This window comes from Strix aluco, chromosome 9 (genome assembly GCF_031877795.1).
Source record: "Strix aluco isolate bStrAlu1 chromosome 9, bStrAlu1.hap1, whole genome shotgun sequence".
Classification (NCBI taxonomy): Eukaryota; Metazoa; Chordata; class Aves; order Strigiformes; family Strigidae; genus Strix; species Strix aluco.
Genome location: NC_133939.1, coordinates 26079472 through 26106587, shown reverse-complemented (window position 1 = coordinate 26106587; position 27116 = coordinate 26079472). Strand labels below are relative to the sequence as shown.

General features: G+C 38.8%; 2 protein-coding genes across 13 annotated transcripts in view; one reads left to right on the top strand and one right to left on the bottom strand.

The window, feature by feature from the left end:
- The first annotated feature begins 281 nt into the window (after positions 1 to 281).
- On the top strand, positions 282 to 3371 carry GPR160 (G protein-coupled receptor 160). Its single transcript, XM_074834296.1, has 2 exons — positions 282 to 398; positions 1958 to 3371. Exon 2 carries the CDS (start codon positions 2011 to 2013, stop codon positions 3028 to 3030), a length of 1020 nt encoding a protein of 339 aa, XP_074690397.1. The 5' UTR covers positions 282 to 398; positions 1958 to 2010; the 3' UTR covers positions 3031 to 3371.
- A 646-nt stretch (positions 3372 to 4017) lies between these two features.
- PHC3 (polyhomeotic homolog 3) overlaps positions 4018 to 27116 on the bottom strand; it is a 35462-nt gene continuing 12363 nt past the window's right edge. For 6 of the 12 annotated variants that reach the window (XM_074834286.1, XM_074834289.1, XM_074834288.1 and 3 more), the window contains 8 exons: positions 25079 to 25956; positions 23492 to 23642; positions 22435 to 22688; positions 21443 to 21599; positions 17254 to 17368; positions 15717 to 15867; positions 15394 to 15625; positions 4018 to 12805 (listed from right to left, as the gene is read on the bottom strand). In XM_074834286.1, the coding sequence (XP_074690387.1) occupies positions 12651 to 12805; positions 15394 to 15625; positions 15717 to 15867; positions 17254 to 17368; positions 21443 to 21599; positions 22435 to 22688; positions 23492 to 23642; positions 25079 to 25956 (2093 nt within the window). In that variant the 3' untranslated portion in view covers positions 4018 to 12650. Of the gene's footprint in view, positions 12806 to 15124; positions 15226 to 15393; positions 15626 to 15716; positions 15868 to 17253; positions 17369 to 21442; positions 21600 to 22434; positions 22689 to 23491; positions 23643 to 25078; positions 25957 to 27116 lie in introns of those variants that run through there. The other 6 variants (XR_012624332.1, XR_012624333.1, XR_012624334.1 and 3 more) reach the window with 6 other exon arrangements.

Below are 27116 nucleotides of genomic sequence, written 5' to 3'. Positions count from 1 at the left end.
CAAAGCGGTTATTTTTCCCTCAACACTAGCCCCTCTGTGGCCGTTCCCCACCCGCCCGCCTGCCGTGAGGAAGGGCCCGGCCCGGCCGGCACTGAGGCGCCCCAGGGTGGGCGGGAAACTGGCGGGCGCCGCGGCGTCTCCTCAGCGGGCGGCGAGCGGCCGGACCGGCTGGGCTGGGCTCGGGGCGGGCAGGGCAGGGCAGGGCAGGGCAGGGTAAGCCCGGCCCCACCCGGCGAGCCGAGCCCTTCCCTTCCCCTCCCCACCCCGCCCGGGTCGCCGTGCGATGGGGAGGGGCGGAGATGGCTGCCGCCTGAGGTGGCCGCGGCGGCGCGGGAGGCCGGGGAAGGTCCCCGCAGCACACGCCGAGGAAGAGCGCGGAGGGGCGGCGGCCGCAGCAGGTGGGTTCCTGGGCGAGCAGGGGCCGGGAACCCACCGCGGGGAGCCGCTCCCAGCCCGGGCGTCCCCTCGGAGAGACCCCCCCGCCTCCCTCAGCCCGGCGGGGCCCTGCGGAGGAGGTGGGGAGGGCCGAGGGCGGCCCGTGGGGCCCAGCGGGGCACCCCTCGGGGAGGAGGGCCGGGAGGCGCCGGCAGCCCGCGGCTCTGTCTGGAGGGTGGCCGGGGCAGCAGGCACAAGCCCTCCGGCTGCCCGCAGGCTGAGCGCGGTTCCAGGACCAACGCCTCTGCTGCCCTGCCCGGGTGTCTGCACCGCAGAGGAAAGGCCCCACCTGTGTGCAGGTGATTTTGCGCTGTGAGCCATCGCTTACACAGTGCGGTTTTGCGTGCAGGTTTCTGCTTTTCTGCATACGCAAGTGCAACACCCACTATACGAAGACAAAATACAGACAGAAGGCTGTTTTAAGTTGTAGTGTAAAATGTATTAGGTTTTAGAGGATGAAATGTGCTTGTGCAGAGGAAGAGTGAAGCGGCAAGCCCAGGTAGGCTTATAACCGAGTTCAGCCAATACATCTCAAGTTGTACTGCCAAGTACTTCTACTTTTCTTACTCTGCCTTTCAGGAGACACTAACTCAAATGTTCACTAACTCTGGCAACCTGGTAATAAAATGTGTCTATTTAAATACAAGCGAATCACTCAACTCTTACGAGGCAATTCCTTCTTACGGCCGCCGTGGCTTCTCAGCTTTTCTCTGCTGTTGCTGAGAATGCTGACACTGTCCAGCTTCTTAGAAAAGAGAGAAGAAAGCACGCACAGCTTTGTCTGACATGTCTTGCTGACATACACAAAACCATCCTGTGTTCATCTTCCTTAGGAATTAACACACAGAAAAGAGTTATCATAAGGAAACTTGTCCAAGGGCAAAAACAGCTGTTCTGAGGTGTCTGTCATTGTAGTACTTGCATTGCTAAAGGATGAACAAAAAAGTTCAATCAACTAATGAAGTGTGTGCTTTGGATTGCCTCGGAGTCCCAGAATTTTAGCACCGAAAAAGGATGTTGGGTCGATGCTTTTTCTGCTTTCAGGACATTTCTGCAGTCACAATTCCATATAGATTCTATGAGCGTAATGAACTGTGAGGCCATACTGTAACATCTCCTGTGCCCTGTATGATTTCTGTCCTATGTGGTTGTCTAATTTCTTCAAAATATGTAGGAGCTCTGAAACATCCATCCCTCTGCCCACTTGGACAGACTCGCATACTTTCTAAAGCAAAGGAACATAGTCAACCTTAGTTCCTAAAGCTTTCTTTAGGGCAGTAGCTAGAAAAGAAACTTAGCTCTATGTTGACCTTTTAACTCTCAAGAACATAAATCGAAGAATATAAAATTTAGGCACTTCTTGACAATTTAATGATGTTGTTAGTGAAGATATTTGCTCTTAATTAAGGTGCCAGGAAAATTCAGATGTAAATTTGGTAGTTGCTATGATGGAGAATTAACTAATTGGTAGAGGTATCCGGAAATAAATTTTTACAAACTTTTTTTTTTTTTTTCTTTTCAGATATGAAGCACTGTGGCCTGTGATATTTACTTTGCTGTTCTCACTGTCAGAGGATGGCTGCCGTACTCTGTGAAAATTCTTCTGGTCAGTACCACTACACCCAGGTCAACCAACCTCTTGAAATCAGCTGCATGTTGCTCCTGATTATGCTCGGCAAAGTGTTCCTTGATTTCTTCATGTTGCAAGTTAAGCAAAAGAAGGTGAAAGTTAGTTTTATGGGATACTTTTGTGTTTCACTGGCGCTTCTTGACTTCACGCTGCTGCTGAGTATATCTTTCATTTTCTATTTTGAGGACTTTGCACTCTGGGGTGTGCGATTTACGAAGTACCACATTTGCCTGTTCACTCAGATAATTTCTCTCACCTACGGTATTTTGCATTACCCGGTATATCTTGTGGCTGGTCTGGATTATTACATGACTATAGCCCAAACTTCTCAATTTCCTAAAAGAGGTCCAAGATTACTCTATGTATTTGCTGTGGTTGTTATATGGATGTCAGGGTTTTTTTGTATTCTGAAAGTTCCCACTATCTATGAAGAACTAGAAATTCAGAACCGTTTTTCTCCTTATCAGTGTCCTCTCTATGCCAGCGTGCAGAGCTACTCAGTCTCCTGTGCCATGGTGCTGCTCTTGGGCACGGCTCTCCTGGCTTGTCGGAAGGAGGTTATCACCATGCTGCTGTCTGTCAGGGTAGTTTCCTTTGCCAGTCAGCCTGTTTTGATGTTCTCCTACGTGTCCAACAACAGCAGCGCTTGCTTTAAGTGGCAGCTCCTGACCAGACTCCTCATCTGTTTTCTTGGCACTTGGGCACCTTTTGTTCTTCTTCAAATTATCATTTTGTTTCTCGGTGCTCGCATTCCAGCCTACATGGAGATGAATGTCCCCTGGCTGTACTTCATCAACAGCTTTCTCATCGCAGTAGCATACTGGTGTCGATGTCACGATGTTGAACTGACAGAGGAGATGTGGTCTACAGATCCATTTGTCAGCTGGAAATTCTGCTTTATGCCGTTTAACAATGAAAACACAGAGCCAGCTGATAAGCCCAGCACAGTAATTGTAATCTGTTAATGAGCTGCTGACTGAAAAGACTGCAAATAAGTGCTGTGGGACAGAAGCGTGTACTCCGACGTTCTGTGACTGTGTCCGTACAGATAATACAAGGAAACCTCTCCAGAGCTACAGTCCAGCTCTTGCACCAGAGCGTGGGATGCTGCAGGGTTCCAGTGGGCAGCAAGCACCTGCCAGCTCAGAGAATTTAACTTGAAAGTACGGGTTTAAAAGACCACTGCTTATATAAAACAAGTTTTTGGTTAAACCTTACGTTTATGACTAGCGTTTTACATGTGCTTTAAATGGAACGATCTCAGGTTTTATAGTATAAAATGCAATAAAGTCTTCTTCAAAGCTGAGGCCTTTTATCAGTCATGTACACGTTAATCTACTGTCAGGTGTTAAAACTTCTGTGATCTTTTCTTGTTAAGATTAAGGGTTGTCTGTTTAATAAGAAATAAATTGTTTTAATTAATGTAAAGCTACAACTCTTAGTAATATAAACTTTGTTTATGTAGTACAAAAATAGTGCAACACATGCAACTTTCACAACTACCGGAGAGGTGGTGATATTTCATTATTTCTTTGCTACTGCTCCTCTAATGTACAGATACGCATATTAAAACTAAATAATTACAATCAGAGCAATAAGCTTGAATGCAGTGGCAATTACACTAACCGGGGAACAAATAGGGATGTGCTTAACACACGAACAGTTCAACTCTCCTCTCTATACTCAGCAGATGTATATGCTCTTACACGGTTAGTTGCTACACATAAATACATGCCTGAGGTTAAAGAAGGGCTTAAATTAACATAAATTTTGTTTTGAAGCCAAAATTACTTTGAAATTAAAATAATTAAATTTGAAGTGGGACTACTGCAGTAGGGGAAGAATGAGTCAGGCTTCTAGCAAAAATAACTCTCTTAATTTTCAAATTCTTACAGTTTTATGAAGGTCTTAATTTAATTTTGTAGAAGAGAAATAAATGATACACAACCAAAGCAGACAAATGGAAGTAGCATTTATTTCTGAAGCACTGAACTCACAATACAATGTTGTATTGAAATAGAAACTATATAAGTAAATGATGCTGTAGGTTGGTTAATCATTCACCCAGACCCACAGGGAACAATGATATCACACAAGAATACTCATTAAGAAAAATCTGCAGGATAACAAAAGGTGCAATTACAAGCAAGTTTAAGCAGCATAGTATAAGGTGCTTTGTTTCAGCATTTGTATGATGAATTTACCCATTAACAGACAGATTAAAAGAAATTTCACTTCTACAGATCATAACAAATGAGAGAATCTAAAATTCATTCACATGCTACTTGGTAATAGGAAAGTGCTTTTTAAAAAAATGATTCACAAAGTGAAGATCATATTTTTACATAGTTCACTGTGCTCTTCAACTGTAAAATTTAATTTTTGGGTTATCATTTACATTATTATATATCAATTATAGACATAGATTTAATTGCAGAATTTAATGCTATGTGGGCTAAAATTTCTTATAAAAGAATATTCCAGTATAACACTCCATAAGAATACACAATCCCATCTCAATCATATATTAATCTTACATTTCTGCAATATATCAGTCCAATTATCAGTCTGATTTATTACTTCACCCCACATAGCGCTTCTTTCACCCACAGTCTGTGGTAAATTTCTTCGAGGCTTCAGTGATGTACTCAAAAGGACATGAGCATTTTTAAGCAGTAGAAAATGGTTTAGGGAAAATCTGTTAAAAAGGCCATCAAAAGGACAGTAAATGATCAAAAACTGAATTTTAAAAACTAGTGCAATAAGAGGAAGCAATGCTTAGCAACATAGTTTGAAGTGTTTGGCACCACAAATTATTTCATCCTTTATGCTGGAAAGTGTATTTGGAGGAAATTCTATTTCCACGTTAAAGGTAGGAAAGCACGTACAATGTTAACTTGAAAAACAACCTTAAGCAATCACTCCCTGCTCTCAAATTGTAATTGCTGTTATTTAGCGCTTGAGATGCTGGAGGATAAACCATGTCCAAATACATTTTTTTGACAACAGCATTTCTTCAGGTTTTATATAAACCGGACACCCACTGAAATGGGGGTGACAAAATATTTACAAAACTTAATTCCCTTTAAAAACCAGCAAATATCTTAAATATAGTAATGCACCAGGCATTTCAGAAGATCATGAAATAACTAATCCCTACAGACTCGGCAGGCAAGGGAAAATTCCTAATTTAAAATTCATTTAACACCAGATGAAGGCAAAGTTAATTTTCAAGAACATACACTTCAGCTGCTTCTGGTTTGTGTGGTTAGTCTCACCCTTCTAATTCATTAATGTATACAGAACTGGAACTGCAAGAAGTTGGGTAAGGCTGCTGACGTGTTTTATTTATTGGTGTGGTTCAGCTTCTCAACCCATAATTAAAGTTTACACAACCCCATCTATCCTGATGTGGCAGAATTCCCATAGTTGCTGCAGTGCCTCTAAAGCCATTTTCAGTTTTCAAAATTTTATTTTTTACAGGGAAACCACAACACGCAGCCAAAGCCAGTATTAAGGTACTGATGCTACATCACTGTATTGCTATCAAATTTGTTCTTCCATACACTTTGGGGAAAAAGTGCCAAAGAGCATCAACCTTTAGGCTGTTGCTACACCACCGAGTAGTTAATAGCAGCACAACAGGCCTTCACCATCCAACTGTGGCGTCTGAGCCTCCTAAGCAACTAGTTTAAAATACATTAATAGTAGCTCTCTGTAAGCCCACTTTTATCCTTTTTATGGAGGGAGATACCAGTTGCGAAGTGATCTTTATCCTATTATCCTCCTAACGACTACGTCTTTTCCTCTGTGCGTTTTCTTTTATCTGGTGCTTCTGGGAAGTCCTAACGCTGAACCTTGAACCCAGCCATACACATAAACCATTGCTCTGTGGAACAGGATTACAGTTCCACTGCCAGACAGAAAGAGGAGAGAAGCTATGCTGGGAAGGTGGGAATCTCTGAAATAATAAAAACTACAGACAACCACTGCTGTATCTATCTCCTCTGCACATTACTTCTTGTGCTGTGCCAGCAACTAATGGCCTTATACCATTCAAATACTTTACAGTCTTTAATTCTTACAGGATTATTTGATATTAATGGTAACAGCAGCTAAAGTGTTAACCCTTTATGAGAAACTTCTGTACTTTCCTCCTATAAAGAATCCCTTAAAAATCAACATTGATTTTAATGAGATATTCTGGGTTTTCAACTCCAAATAGAAGCTTTGGAACTCATTAATAAAACCCTTCATTCTTCACACACTTCTTTCCTGACCAGTACGGGTTTGCTAACACTGTAACACAAAGGCTACTTAAAAAGGAAGTTGGGTATGCAGAATATCTCACTGTTCTTTCAAACAATGACTTTGCAAAAAGCTGCCAGAGGTCGGCAACATCCTGGCTGCCAATACACTGGCCAGGTAGCAGAGGACAACGCGAGTCTTCCCACAGGTTGACCTGACTTCACCCGCAAAGCAGATATGCCTCATGAATCGGTTATATTTGTGCTTCTAGCCTAATCCCATAATCAGCAAGGATACCCTGATTTAGTACCTATGAACAATACTATAAGCCTTTCAACAACCCTACGTAACCATACAGTGCTTTTTATGCACAATTAAAATGCTCCTTAAGTGTTATGTATTGCACTTAAATGATATTTATGATCACTCTTCCATGAATGTACAATTGTGCTCAAATTGTAATTCTTTCTAGTTGGAAAAAATCTCTTTAGATCTCCTTTTTCTAGTTCCTTACTATACACAGTCATTTTGGATAATCCAGCAGGAAACTAATACATGCTGGAAGTTTAAAATTTTTTAATGTGAAATCTGTTCATAACACTGACTCCCAGAACTGTGCTTCGGAAAAGTTAGATCAATGGTTACAAAACCTAGACTATACGCTCACTACGTACCTTCAATTACAAGCATATTCACATCTTTGAATTTTGTTTTTTCCTTCCACTTCACTGTAAGAGATCGGTAAATAATGTGCACAACCTTCAAATGTATGAGCAGGTGTGTGTAAGTTTTAATGTAGAGGTTACACAAACCCACACAGCAGCTTAGGATGGGGGCCTTGAATACACATGGAAGTGCTGGCCATGAGACCCAGGGGACAAGTAGGACACAACATGTTCCAGCCAAACACAGCTGACACCCAACAGGGCAAAAAGCACACTGAGAAATCTATATGGAGAAGGAAATGGCATGTGATAGAGCTCCTCCAAGTTATGAAGAGGGTAAAAACAAATCAGTCTGATTGATACGGATTAGGGTAATGTGTGCTACCTGCTTCTGTGCACAGCCTATGTCCCAGGCTCTGACTGCAGGGCACAAGCTGTCCCTCAGCTCAGACTACATTAGGGACAGCTTCCTCAAACAGTCGACACAGCATCTACACTGCAGGCACTTATCTGTACCACAATTACCATCTCTTTTTTAAATGTTGCTATTTGCAAAGCCATCCACTGGATGCAACGAAATAGAACTGATAGGGTTTAAAGAATTCTCATGCCTAAAGGCAAATTCCTTTAAAATAAACTTAATTTAGGCTTAGCTTAAATGAACTAAGCATTAAATGAGTTACATTTCTTTTTCCTCACAATATTTCCTGTCTGAAACTGCAGCTCACTGTGCAAGAATTAAAAATTAATTCATTATGAGCAATTATTAACACCTTATATTGAAATTACACATTTATAGCTCTGTTCATACCTGTTCCACTCAGCATTCAACAGAAACCATATGTTTAAAACAAAATACTTTAAAAATGTTAGTTTCTCTCCACCTCTAATAAACTCACTTGGGTGAATGTTAAAAAAAAAGGATCTGAGACTGACTCTTTTGCAGGGTCATTATCTGCAGCCTAGAATAACTGATGAGTAAGTCTGGCTAATGAGTGACAACTATATATCTATATATGTGCTAATGGGACATCTCTACACAATACTGGTAAGAAAATAACCCTGCAAGCTTTTATACACATGCTTAATATTAACAGTCCCGATACAATCAGAAAAACTACTCATAAACTATGTGGGTGTCCATTTATTTGCAAAACCGGGACTGTCACTGAATTCTTTGATCACTTAGAGCTATGATTTGTCAATGTGTAAGAAATTTCTTAAGCTATTGGGCTGTAAGTTTCTGCACTGATATTGTGATATTAAAATGAGAACAACCATCTGGAATAGGCAATACTTCTAACTGGAATGCCAGGCAGTGACACACTACCCCCAGCAAAGTCTCACTATATAAACTTTCATTCAAACTACAGTTGAATGGTTTTATACCTGAACATTTCCTTACAGTTAATCTTAAGAAGTGATGCAAAAGTTATTGTAAGCCTGCTCAAATACTTGTTTTTATCCCATTCCTTTCCTCTTGGTGCCACATCTACAGTTATGATGGACTCTGTTCTATCCAAAAGGCTGGATTCCCACTTGTGATTTGTCCAAAAAGAAGTTAGGAGAAAAAAAAAAAAACTGCTTTCACAGGAAGGAAATGAGTAAGCAGATGCAGGACATAAACCTTCTATTTCAGAGATCTCATTGACACAAATCTAGCAAAAGTTTTACCCTCCATCAAGAACTTAATTTCTGGAAAAAAATATGATGGATTAATGGGTAAAGAATGGATTTATGATGCAGTCTGTTTAAAAACCCTTCAAACATTCTCTGGTGATCCAAGACAACTGGCAGTTTAACCTGACAAGATGGTTATTTTTTTATTCTCTATGTAAGCAAGGTGATAAAGTCACAAGTGTGCCAAATGTGAGGCAATATGGGTTGGCTGGGAGAAGTCAGCAATTCATTGGCAATGCTTGTTTTTGAACAAGGAGCAGCCTACAGCTCCCTGAGTACTTCAGTCAGTGGAAGTGACCGAGCTTCCTTGCTGGAATTCTCTGATTCTGCTGCAAAGCAGGGTTGCTGAGTGATATGATCCAGATTAAGCAGGGGAGTGAGTCTGCATGCCCATTTAGGTGCATTTCTTTAAAACCCCAAATATAAACTCTGAAGCTATGACAAGTGTAATAGTTATAATTCTATTGGAAGAAATTTTGACAGGCACATTCAGCCCAGTGCTCTGCAAAAGGCTTTTGCCCTGAGCTACTGCTGCAGTTGGTATTATGGAGCAGGGTAAGACAGAGACTAGTGGAGAAAAAAGGAAGGGAAAAAACCATCCAACATATCTCCCTTTTGAGCCAAGATCCTATGGCATCCTGTATTCCTTTCTACAGGAATTTAAATATTGCAGGGATTACCGTGAGGTGTAGCCCACAACAGCAGCAGTCTGAATGCAGAAAACAAAACCCCAGGAAATAAAGCTAACGAAAAGGGTTTCGTGTAGACACATCCAGTGGGAGCAAGTGTTAAAAACCAGTCAATTAAAATCTGCAATACTTCCTCTTTTGCAAGATGGTCTAGCTTAATTTGTGGGGAAAGCCATGGGAAATAGTAGTATAAACCCTACAGAGAAACAAGTGATTGGTATGCAAAATGGTTCTGGAGGAATATTACTCTAAGTATTATATTGCTTTTTTGAATAAATTCAAAAGCTGCCAAAGTAGACTTCAGTTGCACTTGGAAGTTGTCCAGCCTACTTTCACGTACAGGTGTGATTTTTTTTTTTTTTTTTAAACTGACTTTATTGACACAGCTATACTGGCAAACACTCCAGTACACGTGCATTTCTATCAGCAGAGGTTAGTATAGCTGTGTCTGCTTTTAAGTTCTTGCTTAATGCCAAAATCAGTGAAGGAGAAAAAACTTTCAATATGCATAAGGCCCACATTCTTAGTTGCTGCGTTCATGAATATTTAAAGCATAACTCACTATCTGTGGCTCTCCCAAAACCACAGAAAATGTAGCGTACCAGAAGAACCAGAACAGACGTGCATTAATCAGGTCTACTCTGAGCTCCTGGCATCTGTCAGTGATTATGTCCGAGAGTCGTATATAAACACTAGCTGTAGAAGGTCTCCTGAAAGCTGTCTAATAAAGCAAAATTAAAACAGCTATGAAATTTTCATGCATGTAACAACACTGTGATTAGCTGCAGGTCTAAATAAGACTCATAAGTCCACATTTTCAAATATGCCTTAAGCCATTATCAAATCACATTTACGTATACCTACTTTTTACATTGCCAAAGAACAATACAATCAGAAGACAGATTAAAAATTAGCCAGTGAAATTTTCGTATAAAAATAATAAAACTTTAAGACAAAAGCCAAAGGATAAATATCTAAGATATCTTTAGTCTTCAATTAGCTCATCAAAACAGAAGGTATACTTTAGAACATATGTTACAGATATGCTACACTGTGTATCTTACAGAAATGCTACAAATGGGAACCTACTGTCTCCATCATTTGAATCTCTTTCAAATGAACATTGCCAAACATTGAACCTTCAACTAAGAAGTTTATTTTACAACAGTAACTGAAGACAGAAAAAACAAATTAGAAAGTGCTTAGCAACTTCCCTCCAAAATAAACCCAGACATCAATTAATTCTCTACAGCCTTTGGTGCCATTTCGATAAGGGCTCTCACCACATACTAGCACGTAACAGCAATGGGTTGTCCTAACTTGGAGCTTCAGTGGTTAATAAAAATATTAATAACATCTGCTATTAGTAAGCTCAAACAGTTGTAATTAAAAACAATGATTCTAATGTTGATCTCTGGAGGATCATGGTAGAAAGTCTGTTAGTAGAAACAAAGCAATAGTTTAATTAAAGGAAAATGAAGCACAGATTTTTCTGTAATCCCAATTTACTCTTTAAGGTCATCAGTTAAATAATATACATATTAATCTACCTGTCATAAACCTTCCTTTCAGCCAGTGTACGTGCATTGACTCCTTTTGATCTAGGTCAGCAGTTCTCAAACTTCAGATCAGTTCCTCTTCTTTTCAGGAATACTTTACAGTCCCCCTGACCATCTCCCTACACAATTACATATTATGCATTAATTTGCATAAAATACAAAATACATTATTTGCAGACACATACACATATTTAATTCAAATATACAATGACTCCATTGGCACACATGCCCTTCTTTCCCTATACAAGAGCTTAGGATCTAGGTCTGTACATAAGGGGAGTGGAGCTGCAAAGGGGAGGGAACAGAGGTACAAAATACATCCACGAGCATGGATCACGCAGGTGATGGGGAAGCAAAGGCCAAGAAGGTGCGGCTGCTTCTGAGCCCAAGCAGCTTCCGAGCGCGTCAGTAACTCGGGAAACACGTATTTGTTCCACATACAGTGCAAGAGGGGGAAGATGGAGGGAGACACTGAAATCCCACCACCTGGGTCTGCAGCATCCAAGTCAAAATCTCCCCGTAGAGGGTCAAAGCAGGGACCCTAGAGATTTCTCCTGGAGCTGCCCACCAGTGGCACTGCTCCTGCCAACCTGCAGCTCCAGGCTCCCTCCCTGCAGCAGCAGCTGCTCCTACACCAAGTTCTGAAGGGACCACATAGAGCAACTCACCGTGCTCCTTCCTCAGACTACTGCAAGCCCAGCTCACACTAGCCAGTGGACAAATAAAAGGTGCTTGGAAGTTTCCAGTGAGGCAATGGGAATGCACTACAGGGAAAGACAAGGTAGAAGAGGTATCAAGAAAAGATCATCTGAGCTATGCTATCCCTTCTCTACCTCCAGTCTTTAAAGTACACTTGTCTCAACATGAGCTAGTTCTGGCTGCAGTTTTCAGCCCCTCACGCCCAGGCATTTGGGAACCTGAACCTCAAGTATTCTCACGCCTTCTGAACCCCCATTTGAGAACTGCTGGTCTAGTTTAACTAGCAGCATGCGAAACTACAAACCTAATATCTTAATGCCCTCTTAGTGCATAGCAGCATACAAAGAGTAAAGTAACATGTGCTTCAGTTACCTCTGGCAAGAGTGTCACGCCATTGCATTTCAGTAGCCTGACGATGAGGATTTTGATGAAACATCTACATGGTTTATAGTATTTCCAGACTTCAAGAAAATACTACAGCGGCAGAGATGAGGGTAAGCTACACGAGGAAAACTGGCTGCCAACCTACCTCTTACAAACAATTTGCTCAAGACTAAAAGAAACTCAGAGAGCACAACTAAATGCATAGCATTTTACTGTCATTAGTGCTTCCACAGGGTCTGTGGACACTTGTGTTATTTCAGTCCAAAAACTGCTGTATGTGGGAAAAATCTTGCAGAATACAGCAACACAATTTAAACGGTGTTTAGATTGGGGTGGGTGCTGGGAGTGTTAATCAAACATAAGATAAAGTACACGTTGGGGAATATTTAACGTATCACAGCATATTTTACTTCATGTTTTTCCATGAACTCCCACTTCAACTCAAAGTATTACTCAGGCTTTACCATGAACCTATTAATTGTTGGAAACTACAGAGGACTACCTGGTATAATCAAAGGAACATTTTGGAGTCTTTATGTGGGGAAAACCCCATATATTTAACAAAACATCACAGTAACACTCATGCCACAGTGAAGATGTCGGCATATTACTGTCGGTTCTGTCACTGAGAAACTGTTGTTTAAACCTTCATGTTCACCCCCTAGGATTCTTTCAATGAATTGATGCGTGCACAGATTTTCAATGCAGGTCCAAGCTTAATATTCATTGCACTCATAAGGTGATCCTCCTTCAACAAGAGGAGAGCTTGTCCATCAATTTCTTGTGCTCTAAATTCATCTGCAATATCTTGACAACCTACAAGGCAACAGAAAAAAGAATTACTGGGTTAGAAATGTGCATTCTTAGATGCAATGACTCTACCCACACTAGAGCTTTTCAGCTACGCAGTTTCCAGTGCTCATCCCTTTAGCGTGTAGAATCTAAGGTATATGCAGGCGTTCAATATTACGACGGGGAATTCCGAGGTAATCTGAAAGTAATTTTCATTACAGCCTTTAATTACACTGTAATTATTGGAGAAATACTCACTGGAAATTTCAAGTCCTATCAAAGACAGCTTTTTCATTTCATTAAGAGGAACAATTGACATGATCTCACAATTGGAAGAGACAGGCAAAATACCACTGAAATAGCAATCCAGCATAATTCAAGTGGGTTCTTTCCAGCAAGAAAAAGATACATGTATTCTACTGCTACATACAACTCGATGAGAAAATTCACATAGCTACAGTTTCCAAAAGGTGTTAATTCTATCTGTATGATGCCACCACTGGGTTAAGTAAACAGAATTTTGATTTATGAGCTTTAGTGTAACTGTCTCAAACACATTTATCATCTGTTATCTGAGCGAATATTCTATACACAGCAGTAACTCACTTCACAAGAACAACTTTAAACTAATTGCTGGGTTGGTTTTTTTTAATGATAAACTATTTTTTCTGAACACGAAATAAGATGGTCTCAGGTTATTGAGGCCTACAACATAAGAAAAAGGACTCTTCAGCGGTTGGACTGTCCCAAGTAACTGAGGGCCCCTTTCCAGTGAAGAACACTGTGGAAGCAAAAGGTTCCTCGAAAGATTTTCTGGACATCTGTTAAGCAGAAACAGTCAGTTATGCCTGGCTGTATGGCAGCACAAATGTCTTCTAACAGTGTGAATAACAGCACTCATTGTCAGTTGTTTATTTGAAGCTTCTTTCCCCATAGCCACGATTTTTGTGTTTTTTATATATTTATGTTCTCAACTCAGTGATCTCTCCATCTGCCTCGGAGCCTTTCAGACAGATTTTAATTTGTGTTCTACCTTCTATTCCTGCTTTCAATTATTCTGCAGTTAAGTCTACTTTTGGGCATTTTTATATCTTCCCCTGTTCTAAAAGTATACTATTACAGAGATATGAAAACACTGTCAAGAACTCCTTTTCCACCCCAGATAAGAGCAACTGACTAATTTCATGTCCTCTTGTGTGCTCAGATTTAAATCCTATAAAGAATAGAGAGTCTCCTTTTCTGATGGATTTACAAATGTCTAAGAGACAAACAGAAAGGAAACGTGAAAGGAAGTATCACCATCCAAGCCTTAATTAATTTGCATTATTACTGTGTAGTAGTTGTAACATTCAAGGTTGGAAAAGGGTAGCTTTTCACAAAGAATAAAGCATATTTTTTTTTCTTAATCATTTGTTAAACAGACCTCATACAATAATTAGCTGCCACTTCATTAAGGAAAGGGAAAAATTAAAAGATAATTTGAAAGAGAAAGGTCTTATGGAATTTTATTGTAGCCTCTGGCTACACCTCTAAATCTCTGTATTTTAGGTTACAACGTATAAACTACAATCCCCAAAGTAAAACAGTTACTGTGTAGCAGTTGGCTAACTTTTAATCAGAACTAAGAACTACACTTTCCATAACATTTAAGACAACACAGCTTTAATACGTGATAAACGCCCAGTCCTTGGGCATTATTTATTGTAACAAGAAATTAGAGTGGTATCTTTTGGAGAAAAAACCACAAATTAGTTTGTCACAAACAGCATTTATATAGCCACTGAAGCCATTAAAATGTTTTAGTGCTTGCACGTATTCTGTAACATTTAATATTTCTGGTGCTGTGATGCACTAGTGGCTGATATTATGGAGACCTACCTTGTTACCTGGAAGGATTACAGTATCTGATCAGATAGAATGGCATCCTCAGGAAAGAGAGGGGCGTGAAACTTTAAAGCTTATGATAGTTAAGAAATGATAAACAAATGTCAAATAACCTGAAGATGATATAAAGGGAACAGAATATTGAGCTAAAGAAAAGGTTTGTAAATAAAGAGAAGATTTTTTTTTTTCTGAAAACAGACTGTCTCTACCTGAGTCTGTATGCAGAAGTCCTCTGCATATCAGTTACTGAGTAAAGCTACGCAAAACAAAATTTAGCTTTATAGAAGAAACTTGCTTATTCTTTTTTAATGATGTATCATGGCAGGTCTTCCAAATTTTTCAGTTGTATAAAGGAAAATAACTCCCTTCTTGCTTCTTCTACTGAATAAGCAGCAAGTAAGGATGGAAGAGAAGAAAGAAATGTAAAAGAGAAGAAGTGTGTCTGATCTCTCTACTGACCTCTTGAGAGAAGTCAGACTGAAGGGAGGAACAGCTCTGATCTCCATCAACTGGGGTGCAACAGCAGAAGTGGGACTAGTTCTATCAACATGTGATTTGTGCTGAAGGAACAAGCAAGAGGAAACAAATCACATTCCAGTTTCTATTACCAACTAACAAGTACACTAGTGCTGTTAACCACACCACCTCCTCATCACACTAATGCTAAAAAGCAGGGAGTTTTACTGTTTACTGTTAAAAAAAAAAATGGAACAAGTTATTGCACATACCAGGCAAAGAATGTATGAAGGCCCAAACTTCATCAACAGTCCATACTGATGGGTCAGCTTGCACCACCGGTAACAAGTCAATGCTCTCTGGCATTTTCCTCATTCTTAGTTCCCTAAGTTCACGTTCTCTCTCTCTCTCACTCTGTCTTCGCAGACGCGTGGTCATGGCAGTTGGAACAGCATCTTCATGAGAAGCCATATCTTCTTCTGCAGATGGATAAGTAATTGGAAGCTGGAAAATGTAGTACAAATATACTACAGTATTATATTTTATTTGTAATTCCCAAAACAATGCCATAGTTTTAAGCAAATATTCCACAGACCTGTCTAAGAAAATGATCTCGTGGCGCCCCATCAGGGCCACTCGGTTGACGCCCGCGTCGCCCAAGACTTTGGCTATCTGATTTCCGATTCCAACGACTGCTCTTGTCTGATGTAAACAGCCCAAATTTCTTAGTGCAACTAAGGCTGTGCCTAAAGAAGTAAGATATATTCAATAATGCACTAATAGCTTTTTGGACTGAATTCAATCAAGTAACCATAAAATTACAGTGTTGTAGAAATTCTGCCTAATTAAAAACAGCTGTCACAGAAACACAAGAGAAAGGTATCTCAATGGCCATTTACTCCAAGCCCTTGCCTTGATGCAAGATCAAGCACATGTAGATCATCCCTGAAAGATGTTCCACCTTTCCCACGCTTAAAAATTTCCCATGACAGAAATCCCTTTGCATTTTATCACATAGTCCAATCCTGCTTCTCTAAAACATCCACTAAAAGCCTGAAGTCACATTATCTTTTGCTGTCATTTTTCCTACTTAGCTGATACCCAGTCAAAGGAGGATGGTGGTAAAAAAAAAAAAAACGAAAACATTTTAAGATTAAGGGGCCAAATCCCATTTTAAGATTATTTTGCTGGTAGTATCCCAACAAGTATCAAATCAAAAATACACTACTTAAAATGGGAATGTCTCACATGGGGGATTAAAAAAAGTAGCAGACATAAAAGAAAGGTGATCTCTAAGCACTGGTGCAAAAAAAGAACTAAGTGGTGATTAGAAATGGGAAACAATTCCCCATTTCTAAAACATCTGGAATTAAATATCAATTTTCCAGCTGTAATGATGGAAGATTTTACATTCAGATGTTGATTATGAATTCTTCCTCTCTTAACCAAAATAAAAGCAGCATACTAAACCCAAAGAGAAACAGACACCAGCCGTTTTCCTGTGCCAACGATGTACAAGCAAACAGCATCACTTACTATTTTCAAGAAAGGAGAAGCTTTAGAAAACACTAAATTATTTATGTTTATGAATATTTCCATTTTACTCTATGCAAATAAAGAATTTTTATACTGTTACTAAAACCAATGTTTCTCGTAAAAGAATGTTTTGTCTGTGCAGCATTTCAATTATGCCAAAATAAATTCAGTCATTTTTTTTCCCCTAGCATCACATAAAACTGTAAGAAAGCCCACCTAGCCCAGCATTCTTTCTCTGACATTGCCCAAAGACAACAGGAATAGGAAAAATATATAACGATTTGTGGCCCATGAACCTCTGCACCGATTTCCAAACACTCCGTAACCCTTCCTGGATTTCTCTTCCATGATACCCATCACCTTCCCATAAGCCCAACAGTATTCACAGCACCCTCTGGAAAGAGGTCCACAATTTTACTGTAATCCCCTTTGTCTATCTTCTTGAAATATATTATAATCTACCATAGTCCTCCATACCCATATACTATAATTCAGGAGAAGGCAGTCATGTTTTACTGTTTATTCTTCAAAATCAGATACTATTTGGGTGCTATTCCATTAACCACACAATAATAAGCAATAACTAGACAGAGTACCTTTTGGCACAGGATGTGGAGCAGAATCTTTTTGACCGCAGAAACTTATTAGAATATCCCATTTTCCCACAGAATTCACACTTCAGAAGATCATTTTCAATTTCATCCAGTCCCTCTAAAGAAAAGAGTGAGGAATAAGGAAGTCAGTTTCAATGACACAAAGTTATGTTCAAAACTCATTTCAAGCAGGCAAGTAGAAGATTTTTGAATATCTACCACATTTAATTAATACTCTAATTAACAGAAAATTATGCAAAGCTAAGCAAGTCATAGATTTCACTCTCTACAGAAAAGATCTTGAGCGAACTGAACCTTAGTGAACCTTCAATTAAGTTACTCAATGGCCTTAATCGGCTTTTTTGTCAAATTTCAAGCTGTCGTCCATGAGCAAGTATGCCCTCAAACATAGTGAACAATTAAAAAGAAGTGTTACAGTCCTCATGAATTTCTTATAAACAGTTCATTAAGAGAACCAGGCGTTCCACAGTCTAAATTCCAGCTTTCCTGTAATGACATAATACCTTTTGGAATACATAAATGACACAAAACCTTTTAAAATACTTTCTTTGAATAACCAACTGCTACAACCAAAGTAACTTGTGAAAGTAAAACACTGAATCTTATCTATGAAAAAGATAAGCTGCATATAAGAAAGAAAAGGATTATAGCATCTACCAATTTACAGTCTACTTTTACAGAATATTTTCCTATTATTGATGAGATGAGGAAGCACTTTTCCTGCTTCTTGTGAAGAACTCAAATGCCAGCTGAGAGAAGTATCAGTGAAAGAAAAAGTAGAAAAGCCCAAAAGGCAGCATACACGTCACAGGGTGAATGTCTATTCTCTCTTCTGCTGGAAGTGTATTTTGTGAGTAGAGCATGGTTTGTACATAGTTTAGAATAATGCCACCATATCCACAAACCAACCTGACTTCTGGCATGGAAAAGAAAAAGCCCTGATCCCCATGCACCATCTGTGAAATACATCATAAGGAGCGAAGGAGTGAAACTGGCACAAACTGAAATGTAACATTTTGTGGTCATTCAGGTTAAGTAAAAGAACCACATGCCACATGGCTGCAATCACACACAAAATACATTGCTGAAAAATTCAGAAGACTAAACATACATTCCTCCCTTGTTTCTAATTTACCCGAGTCACTGTTTCACACACTTTGCCTCTTGCTATTCACCTTCTGCTTTCATACTTTTACATTTACGTAATTAGTTGCAAAAATTGCAAACTAGCTTTTTGTTCTAAACTTTGTAAGCTCTGATACCAGCTAACGCAAATGCAGGTATCAAAGGCTAATTGAAAGATTTTAACTATGGATTTGTAAAACACTAACTATTGTACTGACAAGGTAACAAAGAAGCACTAGCACAGCAAAGAGCTGAAAATACTGAAAAGGGTATTTGAATAACATATCTGATGTATCAGGACTCAATGACATAAATGAACCAACAAATCCTTGCAAGGTCAGACTGAAAATTACTATGTTGCAAGTCTCCAATTTAGTAAGTTTGTATCACACAGGAAGTAAAAACTGGAAATTGGAAACATACCAAATCTGACCAACCTTGTAACTGAGGTTAAATGTCAGAGACACATCCTTCAAATAAATCAATCACTCTAAACAAAACCAACAAAAACCCTCACTCTCAGTCCAGGTCATGCTATGTGGAAAAAAGTGACAAGAGTGAAGTGAAAATTGATGCTAAGAGCCTCTTCTTTTGCATATGAGGTGTTTCTACCATACGTGCAATCATACCCTGGCTTAGTATCAGAAAATCACCTTTGCTCAACTTCTGTATATGGGGCTCTCTCTCAATGCTGGATGTTTCCTACTAGCTCATTTAATGAGTAGTTGCAAATTGTGTACATAAACCTAACACCGCTGTCAGGAACAATAACTAAAAACAAAAACATGAGTGTTTGAATAATTTCATAAAACAACAGACAAGCTGTTTGAAATCTGAGAAACAACACAGTGTTAATACTGAAAAGTTCTTAGGGAATACTACTGAAAACTGAATTAAGATCTAGTGTAATAAACTAAGGGCAAAATAACGATTGCAAACAGAGCTTCAAACATTCCAGAAGATAGACCATACAGCAAAAAAATTTTTTTTTTTAAATATACTGGGTGAAACAAGTTATTAAAAAAGAGCTGTACTCTTGATCAAGAAAGCAAGTTCATTTAATAGCAATTTATGAAGCAATTTACTAAGCACAGTCATGAGCTAAGAGATTTACAAGTCTCATTTTGTATGTAGAAAGGTAGTATAACTCCACTGAGTTGTAAAATAACCAAAAAATGTCAACGCCATTTACCAGATGACTTTTTTTGGTTTTAAAGCCTCTTGTGCTCGATGCTTTCATGTCACTGGACTTCCTCTCAAAGAACTGGTTAAATGGAAGCATTCACTGGGAGACAATACCAAAAAAATAGCAGCAAGTTTAAATTAAACAAAGGTTTAGAAAACTTCCAGTCACACTGCAACCTTTCACTATTAATATGTCAGATGCTTGCCTTCTAAAATTTAGTGACATGCCTATGTGAAGGTTTGTGAAGAATAAGGTATGGGCCTGAAATTATTTTACAGTAGACTATTGTGTAACATATTTAAAAAATGGACTTTGTAAAGATTATTCCTTCATATTTCTATGTAGACAAGTTAATTACAACATAACCAAAAGAAAGTTACAGTTACAAAGCAAAGCACTTCAAATATCTGCCACTAAACTGGGCTGTTACTGCAAAATGAAGAAGGGCTCTGGACTATAGTGAGATATACTAGTAAATGCAATCATGTAATCAGCCATAATTTAGGAAATATTATGTTTCATTTTCAGGCACTTTTCTACAGTTTCTGCCTTCTTTGCACAGATGTTACATCAACATGGAGGAGGACAGCAACCCATCAATATTTCCTTCCAGTGATGTGCTTCCAAGCTAAACCAGCTCCTACTACAAATCAATGCTGCAAGTAAAAATATACTCTTAATTTTAAGCAGAGATACATATTGCCTGAGCAGTAAATCAAATCAGCCTTAAGCAAAAATTCCAACCAGATTTACTTGACTTCACTACCAACAAATACTCTTCTTGAATTCAGAATGCTTTCTAGAGCAAGCTTTTTAGCTTGCAATCCTTGACTTGGGTCCGACCCAATACACTTACAAGCAGTAATGGATATACAGTATTTTTTTTACTGCAATGATTTATCAGAATCTAATAGTCTAATTTGTTTGCTGAGATACACAACGGATGGAGCCAACTTCCTTACTGCACTTCAGTACCATTCACCAAGGCAGAAACCACAGTAGCTAACAAACTGCCATCAGTGTTGCTGTCTTTAAAGTTCCTGTGAGAAAAGCTCAGAGGATGGACTGTTTTAATTAAGTGACAATTTACAATGCCTGGAGTGGGAAGGAGTTCAAGCACAGCTATGGCAACACTTGCTACTGCTCAGGACACGCCATCCTGACTTTTTCCAGCCACTCCCCCGATGCAGACCTGTGGCAGTAACAGTCACTGTATTTGCCCCTTCTTACCCCACTCACTACAGTTTTGATATGAAAGAGGGAAAAGAACTATTTTAAGAGAATGAAACCAAGACTTGCATTAAGACAAATTTAAACAGGTCACCAAAAGCAGCTTCTGTGCAATTGCTCAAGCTGTGGAATAGAAAATCAAGCGGTGGCTGAAAAATTCTGGACTTTCAAATCCTGGGTGAATCTATAGAAAAATGAGAGTTAAAGAATAACTTGGCTTTTCTGGGCCATGCTATGTTTAATTTCCATTTCATAACACTCATGAGTCTACCTACGTTTGGGCTTGAACAGTAATAGTGGTGTTAACACATCCAAAATAGTTGATTGGCAAGTTCTGAAAAAATCCACGATGATGATTATGTCAGCTACAGCATGGGGAACTCAATTTAGCTTGTGATTGTGCCAGAGACCACTCTATTCTAAGCAGAACAAGTGCACAGCTTCTTCATATTTATGTGCAGCTACAGCAACTGCTGTTATGAAGTGTAGCTAGTAAAAAACATTTGAAAATAGTTTCTATTAGAGATAGTATAAAGAGTGGATAAAGATGCTAGAAGTACAGACGGGTTCGGATTCTGCAATACATACAGAACTGAAGAAAAAAAGGATATTCAAACAAAAACTACAAACCTTCTGCAATCATATCCTCTATCTCTGTGTCCGATGAGTTGTCCGCATGTTTTGTATTCTGTAAGTCTGATTCAACACACACAACACTCATGATTTGACCCTCCACTAGCAATCTTTTTTCTGCAGGCTGTTCTACCAGCAAAGATGAACGACTTACCTATTGCAATAAAAGCAAAGCAACAGTGATTAATTGAACAACAAATAATGGAAAATAGTATTTGTAACTTAACAGTTGTAACTGCGACTAGAATCACAGTTTCTATTCCATACCAATTAATCATTATTATATAGTACCAAAGCTCTAAACACCATTTCTCAAAGAAATACAAAGGCTCACTCCTGCTCTGCAGAGTTTGCAACTACATTTAACAAAGGAACAAACACATATCTAGAGAGATGAAGGAATGGGAAAATGAGAGACATATTAAAGTTAATAAGGCAGGCTCATAGGTTTTAAACTGTCCGTTTGTGCATTTAAAATGTTCAACAGTAATTCTTACCAGATACAGTACTAACCACAACAAGCTCAGTAAGTGCTTCAAACAACAAAAATTTTAACATTTTAGAATTTTAACACAGACTCATCTCAGATGTTTAAATTAAGGTATCACTTAAATTGAGCTATCTAGAAGACAAACACACACAAAACAAAGTTACTGAAAAAGGCAGCCTAAAATCACTCTCTGTAGTTACCCCCAGATATAGCCTATCTACTCAGCTGTGTCTCTGCATTTAGTCCTTGTCATCCAGTGATACTGGGAAGCCAAACAGTAGCATGAATTCCGATTATATATGCAAAACACACAAACAGTATAAAAGAATACTGAATTCTCTTAAGAAACAAGTTACCAATCACTGAAAAAAAGGTCAAACCCAACATTTGAAAAATGATTCAAGATCTAAATAGCTAATAGCCACAAATAACATCATCGTTAAAAATAGTTTGTTTCAAAAATTAGGAGTAAAAAATTCATAGCAACCTTTACACTTACAGGGAACGGCTCTAACCCCTCCTGAATCACAAAGCCTTCAATAACATGGGTCAGGATCTGTGGTTTAACAATAGCCTGTGGAGGTTTATTTTCTAGGCTAGGAATGCTATTGGGCATTGATGTGCTGTTGCTCCTTGTGGTTGCTGCTGGAAGCAAAAGAGGTGGTGGTGGAATAGAAGCATGTGAGGGATCAGATGGAGATTTAATTACTGAGGCACTGACTGATGATGTCACTGAAGGTATTCCCCCATGTTCTGAAAAAAATAACGAAGTATGTCATGTTTTTATCACTTATGTCCAACCGTTGGCTCAGAATTCTAGAAATAAAGAGGTGATAAACACACCCATCTCTGCACCCATCATCCCATAACACAGGCTCTTCCCTATGGTTTATAGATTTTACCTTTGAAACAAGATTGTTTTCCCTGACATACTATTCAACAAACAAACAGTTCTCACGTAAATATTTTCCTTTACTCAGTACCTACTAACTAGAAGCACAGTTGGCCATTAATTACCTAAACAAATCATAAATCAATGTCAAAGCATAAACCAGTATTTTCAAACATTAGATTCTCAGGACTGAACACCTGAGGTATTTCTAAAGAGAAAAATTATTTTCAGGGATGCTTTGAGCCTCAGTAACCTGCATGGTCACAAATATATACAACATCAAGCCACTAAGCACCCAGTTTTATGTATAGCACTATATATACACATACTATACATAGAGTATATATTTGTGTATTTAGTACATTGGAGAAGTTACATTAGTTTGCAGGACAATTGATACAGGCATGTGTATCTTGTAATTCACTGCAGAAAAATTTTCATTGGTTTTCCATGCTACATGCTATCTAAATACATATATAAGCTAAATCTTTGGGACTGAGTCATTCATTTTATCACACGGATTTCTAATATACTTCGTATAGTTTCTTTTACTTAAAAAACAATACCACTAAATTATAAAAAAAAAGATCAAAATCATAAATGTTTATTAACTAGCAGAAGTTTCTAAGCAGAACAGCTACCTTAGTTTGACATTTGTTCTCACCTGACAAAGGATCTTCTGAATTAAGTGCCTCTCCATTCCCCAAGGTTATGGCTGGTGGAGACAAAGTGGGTGGTGTAGGTGTTCTAGCCATATGGACACAATCTGATTCCTCGGGCATCTCTTCTTCACATACATTCTCCACTTGGTAAATCTGCATCCAACAAACTATTGCTTTAGAGAGATTTCCATTCTATCTTAATACCTTAAAAGAGTTGCATAAATACAGTTTGTAAAATAAATTACCAGTTAAAATATGGTCATCTCCTGACAAAACACTAGCTTCCAAACTGCATACAAAACTACATACAAAAAAAATGAACTCTGGGGACAGTAGAGCAAAAAGAAAGTATTTTGTTACAAATAGCAAAATATAGAGGCACAATTCTTCTATCAAACAGACCAGAGAACCTAACTTTTTCAATGTCTCATCTTTATAGTATTTTTATTTACCCACACATTTTTACTTATTTAAACACTTCGGCAAAATGCAAGCTTTATAACATAAAGACAAGTCTGTACATTGTTCTTTATCTTAAACAACAGTGTAATTAAACTGAGTATTTCAGAAGAGTACACCAAGACTACCAAGTACTAGGGGTTATAAGAGATAAGGTATTTTCCTCAAAACTACTGAAGTAAATTTATGTGAATTACTGACAACCAGTTTAGCAGATTAGGACGTAAACCACCGTGTCAAAAGCAAACCTGACTGCTACTCCTTAGCCCAATTTCTACATGAAATATCAGAGACTGAGATTATCATTACCCTCTTAATATAAACAGCACACCTTCTTCCTTAACCCACTGATAAACCGAAAAAAGCCTACAAGAGCCGTTGACTCTTTTGCTCACGTTAATCTCATTAGCATGTTACCACCAAAGCCTAACAATGCCATCTTAAACGCCAGCATTATTCGCGTATCATTTTATTTCACTGTATGTGATTTTAGTTCAGTGTGAATGAAGCTGAAACCTTCAGTTACAAACTGCAGATGTCTGAGACTAACACTGAGCTAAATTAAATGGCAGTGATGGGGAACACCAAGCCAGCATCAAAAACTCCCCTATTCTTTTATGAAGAGGATCTTTCCAATGTCAGTACAAAATTAATTATCCAGAACTATTAATAATCTGCTATACACCTTCACACCTAGTATAGAGATGATTCTCCTACTCAAAATTTCAATTGCCTATATTATGTCTGGATTAATATAAAGTGGTAGAAGCTAACAGTTCATATGGTATAATTTATCAAAACTCATTGATGTAAGTGTTGACATATATTTAGTTGCTTTTTTAAGTTTAGATATGCTGCAATTTCATTAAGAGGTAATATTTTAGGTCCAAAAGTTGCACTTTCATGATTCTTGGTTGATATTCTTGACTGATGATCCATTACAAAATAAAAAAAAAAAATCAGAGGAAAATGTCTACTGTTTTCTTAAACCTCATTTCTGTAATCAATTAGTTTCTTCTGGTCCTCTGTCTAGCACCTGGTTTAGCTCCCCCTGAAGTCAATGGGTAAGATTTACAGTTCTTTAGAGAAGCCAAGGATAAAGAATAAAGGACTGCAGTATTACCACTTACCACTGGAGTTTCAATTGGTACCGATGGCTGCACCTGAAGATTTACTGCAACAGTCTGTGGTGGTGGAAGAGTTTGAAATGGCAGCTGAACCAAAGCCTCTGCAGCAGGAAGTTCTTCCTCAGACACCAAAGTGTTTTGAACCAAAACCTGGCCCTGGGACAGAATTTCAGGCTGCACTTGTAAAGACTGCACAGACTGCAATGGCAGTTGTTGAATCTGGGTTGAAGATGTTGACAGCTGAGGAGGAGCTGCAAGAGGGATAGGTGTGGACTGCAAGGCTGAATATTGCTGGTGGGGTGTCGAGGACACAATCTGTTGGCCTGGGGAAACTAAGCTGGGCTGATCTACTGACCCTATATGTACAGCGGGGGAAGAGGGAAGCGGCAGATGCGACGGAAGATTAAGTGGCTGTGCAATTGGTCGGACTGGATTGGTAGCAGCTTGCTGAGGAGCAGCCTGCTCTGGTTGAAGAGCTGTTGGCACGAGGGAGTTCGCCTGTGACTGAATAAGTGCCTGAGGGTGAATAATTATTGTGGGTGATTGACTAGGGGAGTGTGAAGGTGGAGGGGATACCACCACTGACTGCTGAGCTGACTGGGATGGAGTAGGAGATAGGGTTAGAGGTGGAGGATGAAGGTGAATAGGTGAGCAGTGAGACTGGACACTGCTGGGACCCGGGGGAAGACCATGGCTTGGGAGTGGCAGGCAGTGCTGTGACGGAGGGGGCTCCTGGCCCGGCGGCGTCTGAAGTGCAATTGGCTGGACTTGCTGCTGCTGCTGCAGTATCAGCTGATGATGGGAAATCTTTGGAGGTGGTGAATGAAGTGGGATCTGCTGATGTTTTACTAGAGAATGAGGTTGCAATGGAGAATATGAAGCTATGAGGGGGGAAAGAAAGTGACAATTAGTATTCATTTAAGTTCAGAGAACATTATAAAAACATTAAAAGAAAGAAAGTTTTTCCTTTTATAGTAAGATCAGCAAAACTTTTTCAACCCTGCAGATCTATGTTTAGAAATATCTTCTTTGACAGCATAAGGTACACAAGAACAATTTATTAGGGGAATATATCAATTTCCAAAGCAAAATGCAGCAATGAATAAAGGAACACAGCCATGCTTTTTAGATAGATATACACATGTAAGTACTTTCTATATAAAAGTATCTAAGCTCATCTTTATGGTGTTAGTTCTAAGATTATTGCTGACCCAGCCTTCGCTTATTTAAGAATTTCACGCAACTTTAAATGGATTTAACCTTTGCTTTGAAACAGACTGGAATGAAGAGATAAGCATGTCACAATCAACAGGATTTGTTGGTAACTGCTAAGTTAAACTTTAGATAATACGATTTTAAAACATTACACAAAATTACAAGAGTTCAGTATGAATTGAAACCTTGCAAAGTATTTTCCTGAATTTGAACACACAACTGAAAGGTATAAATCTGAAAACAGTACGGCTTCCAGAGATATCACATCACCTTTAAGTGAACCAGTGACTCACTAGTTACTCCTTACAGCATGTGCACACATTTTCCTCCACATGCAAACCTCCTCTTGCTTTGTCTTTTCCACTTGACAAAAAACTCATAGTCTTTTTTATTATTCTGCTAGTGAAGATAGATTTCTTTTTTTTCCTTACAGAAGCGAGTTCTAAGAGCATTAGTGCTCAATACCTCAAGAATGTTTGCCTCAGTCTTACTCCTTCTCTAAAAGCTGCCATTAAGCCAAGCTAAATTCCACACAATTCAGACCAATTGTCTAGACTACCCTTACTCTTTCAAAATAAGGAAGATAATGCAAATACATTGCATGCAATGTAAATGCTTATCTAACCAACTGCATGCTTATTTGGGTTTCTCTCAATACAAAATACTAAGATTTTGGGGCACTACTACCTACAGATTTATAAAACTACTTGATATAAGAACATTCTGATGACACAGATAAGACAGCAAAAAAAATAACACGAACAAAATAGACTTTGATGAGAGCAAGTGGCTTGAGGTGGTTTCAGCCCACATATTTTTTCCCAGA

Bases quoted from the DNA above. Each gene is read 5' to 3' on its own strand.
- GPR160 (XM_074834296.1), top strand. From the start codon at position 2,011: ATGGCTGCCGTACTCTGTGAAAATTCTTCTGGTCAGTACCACTACACC.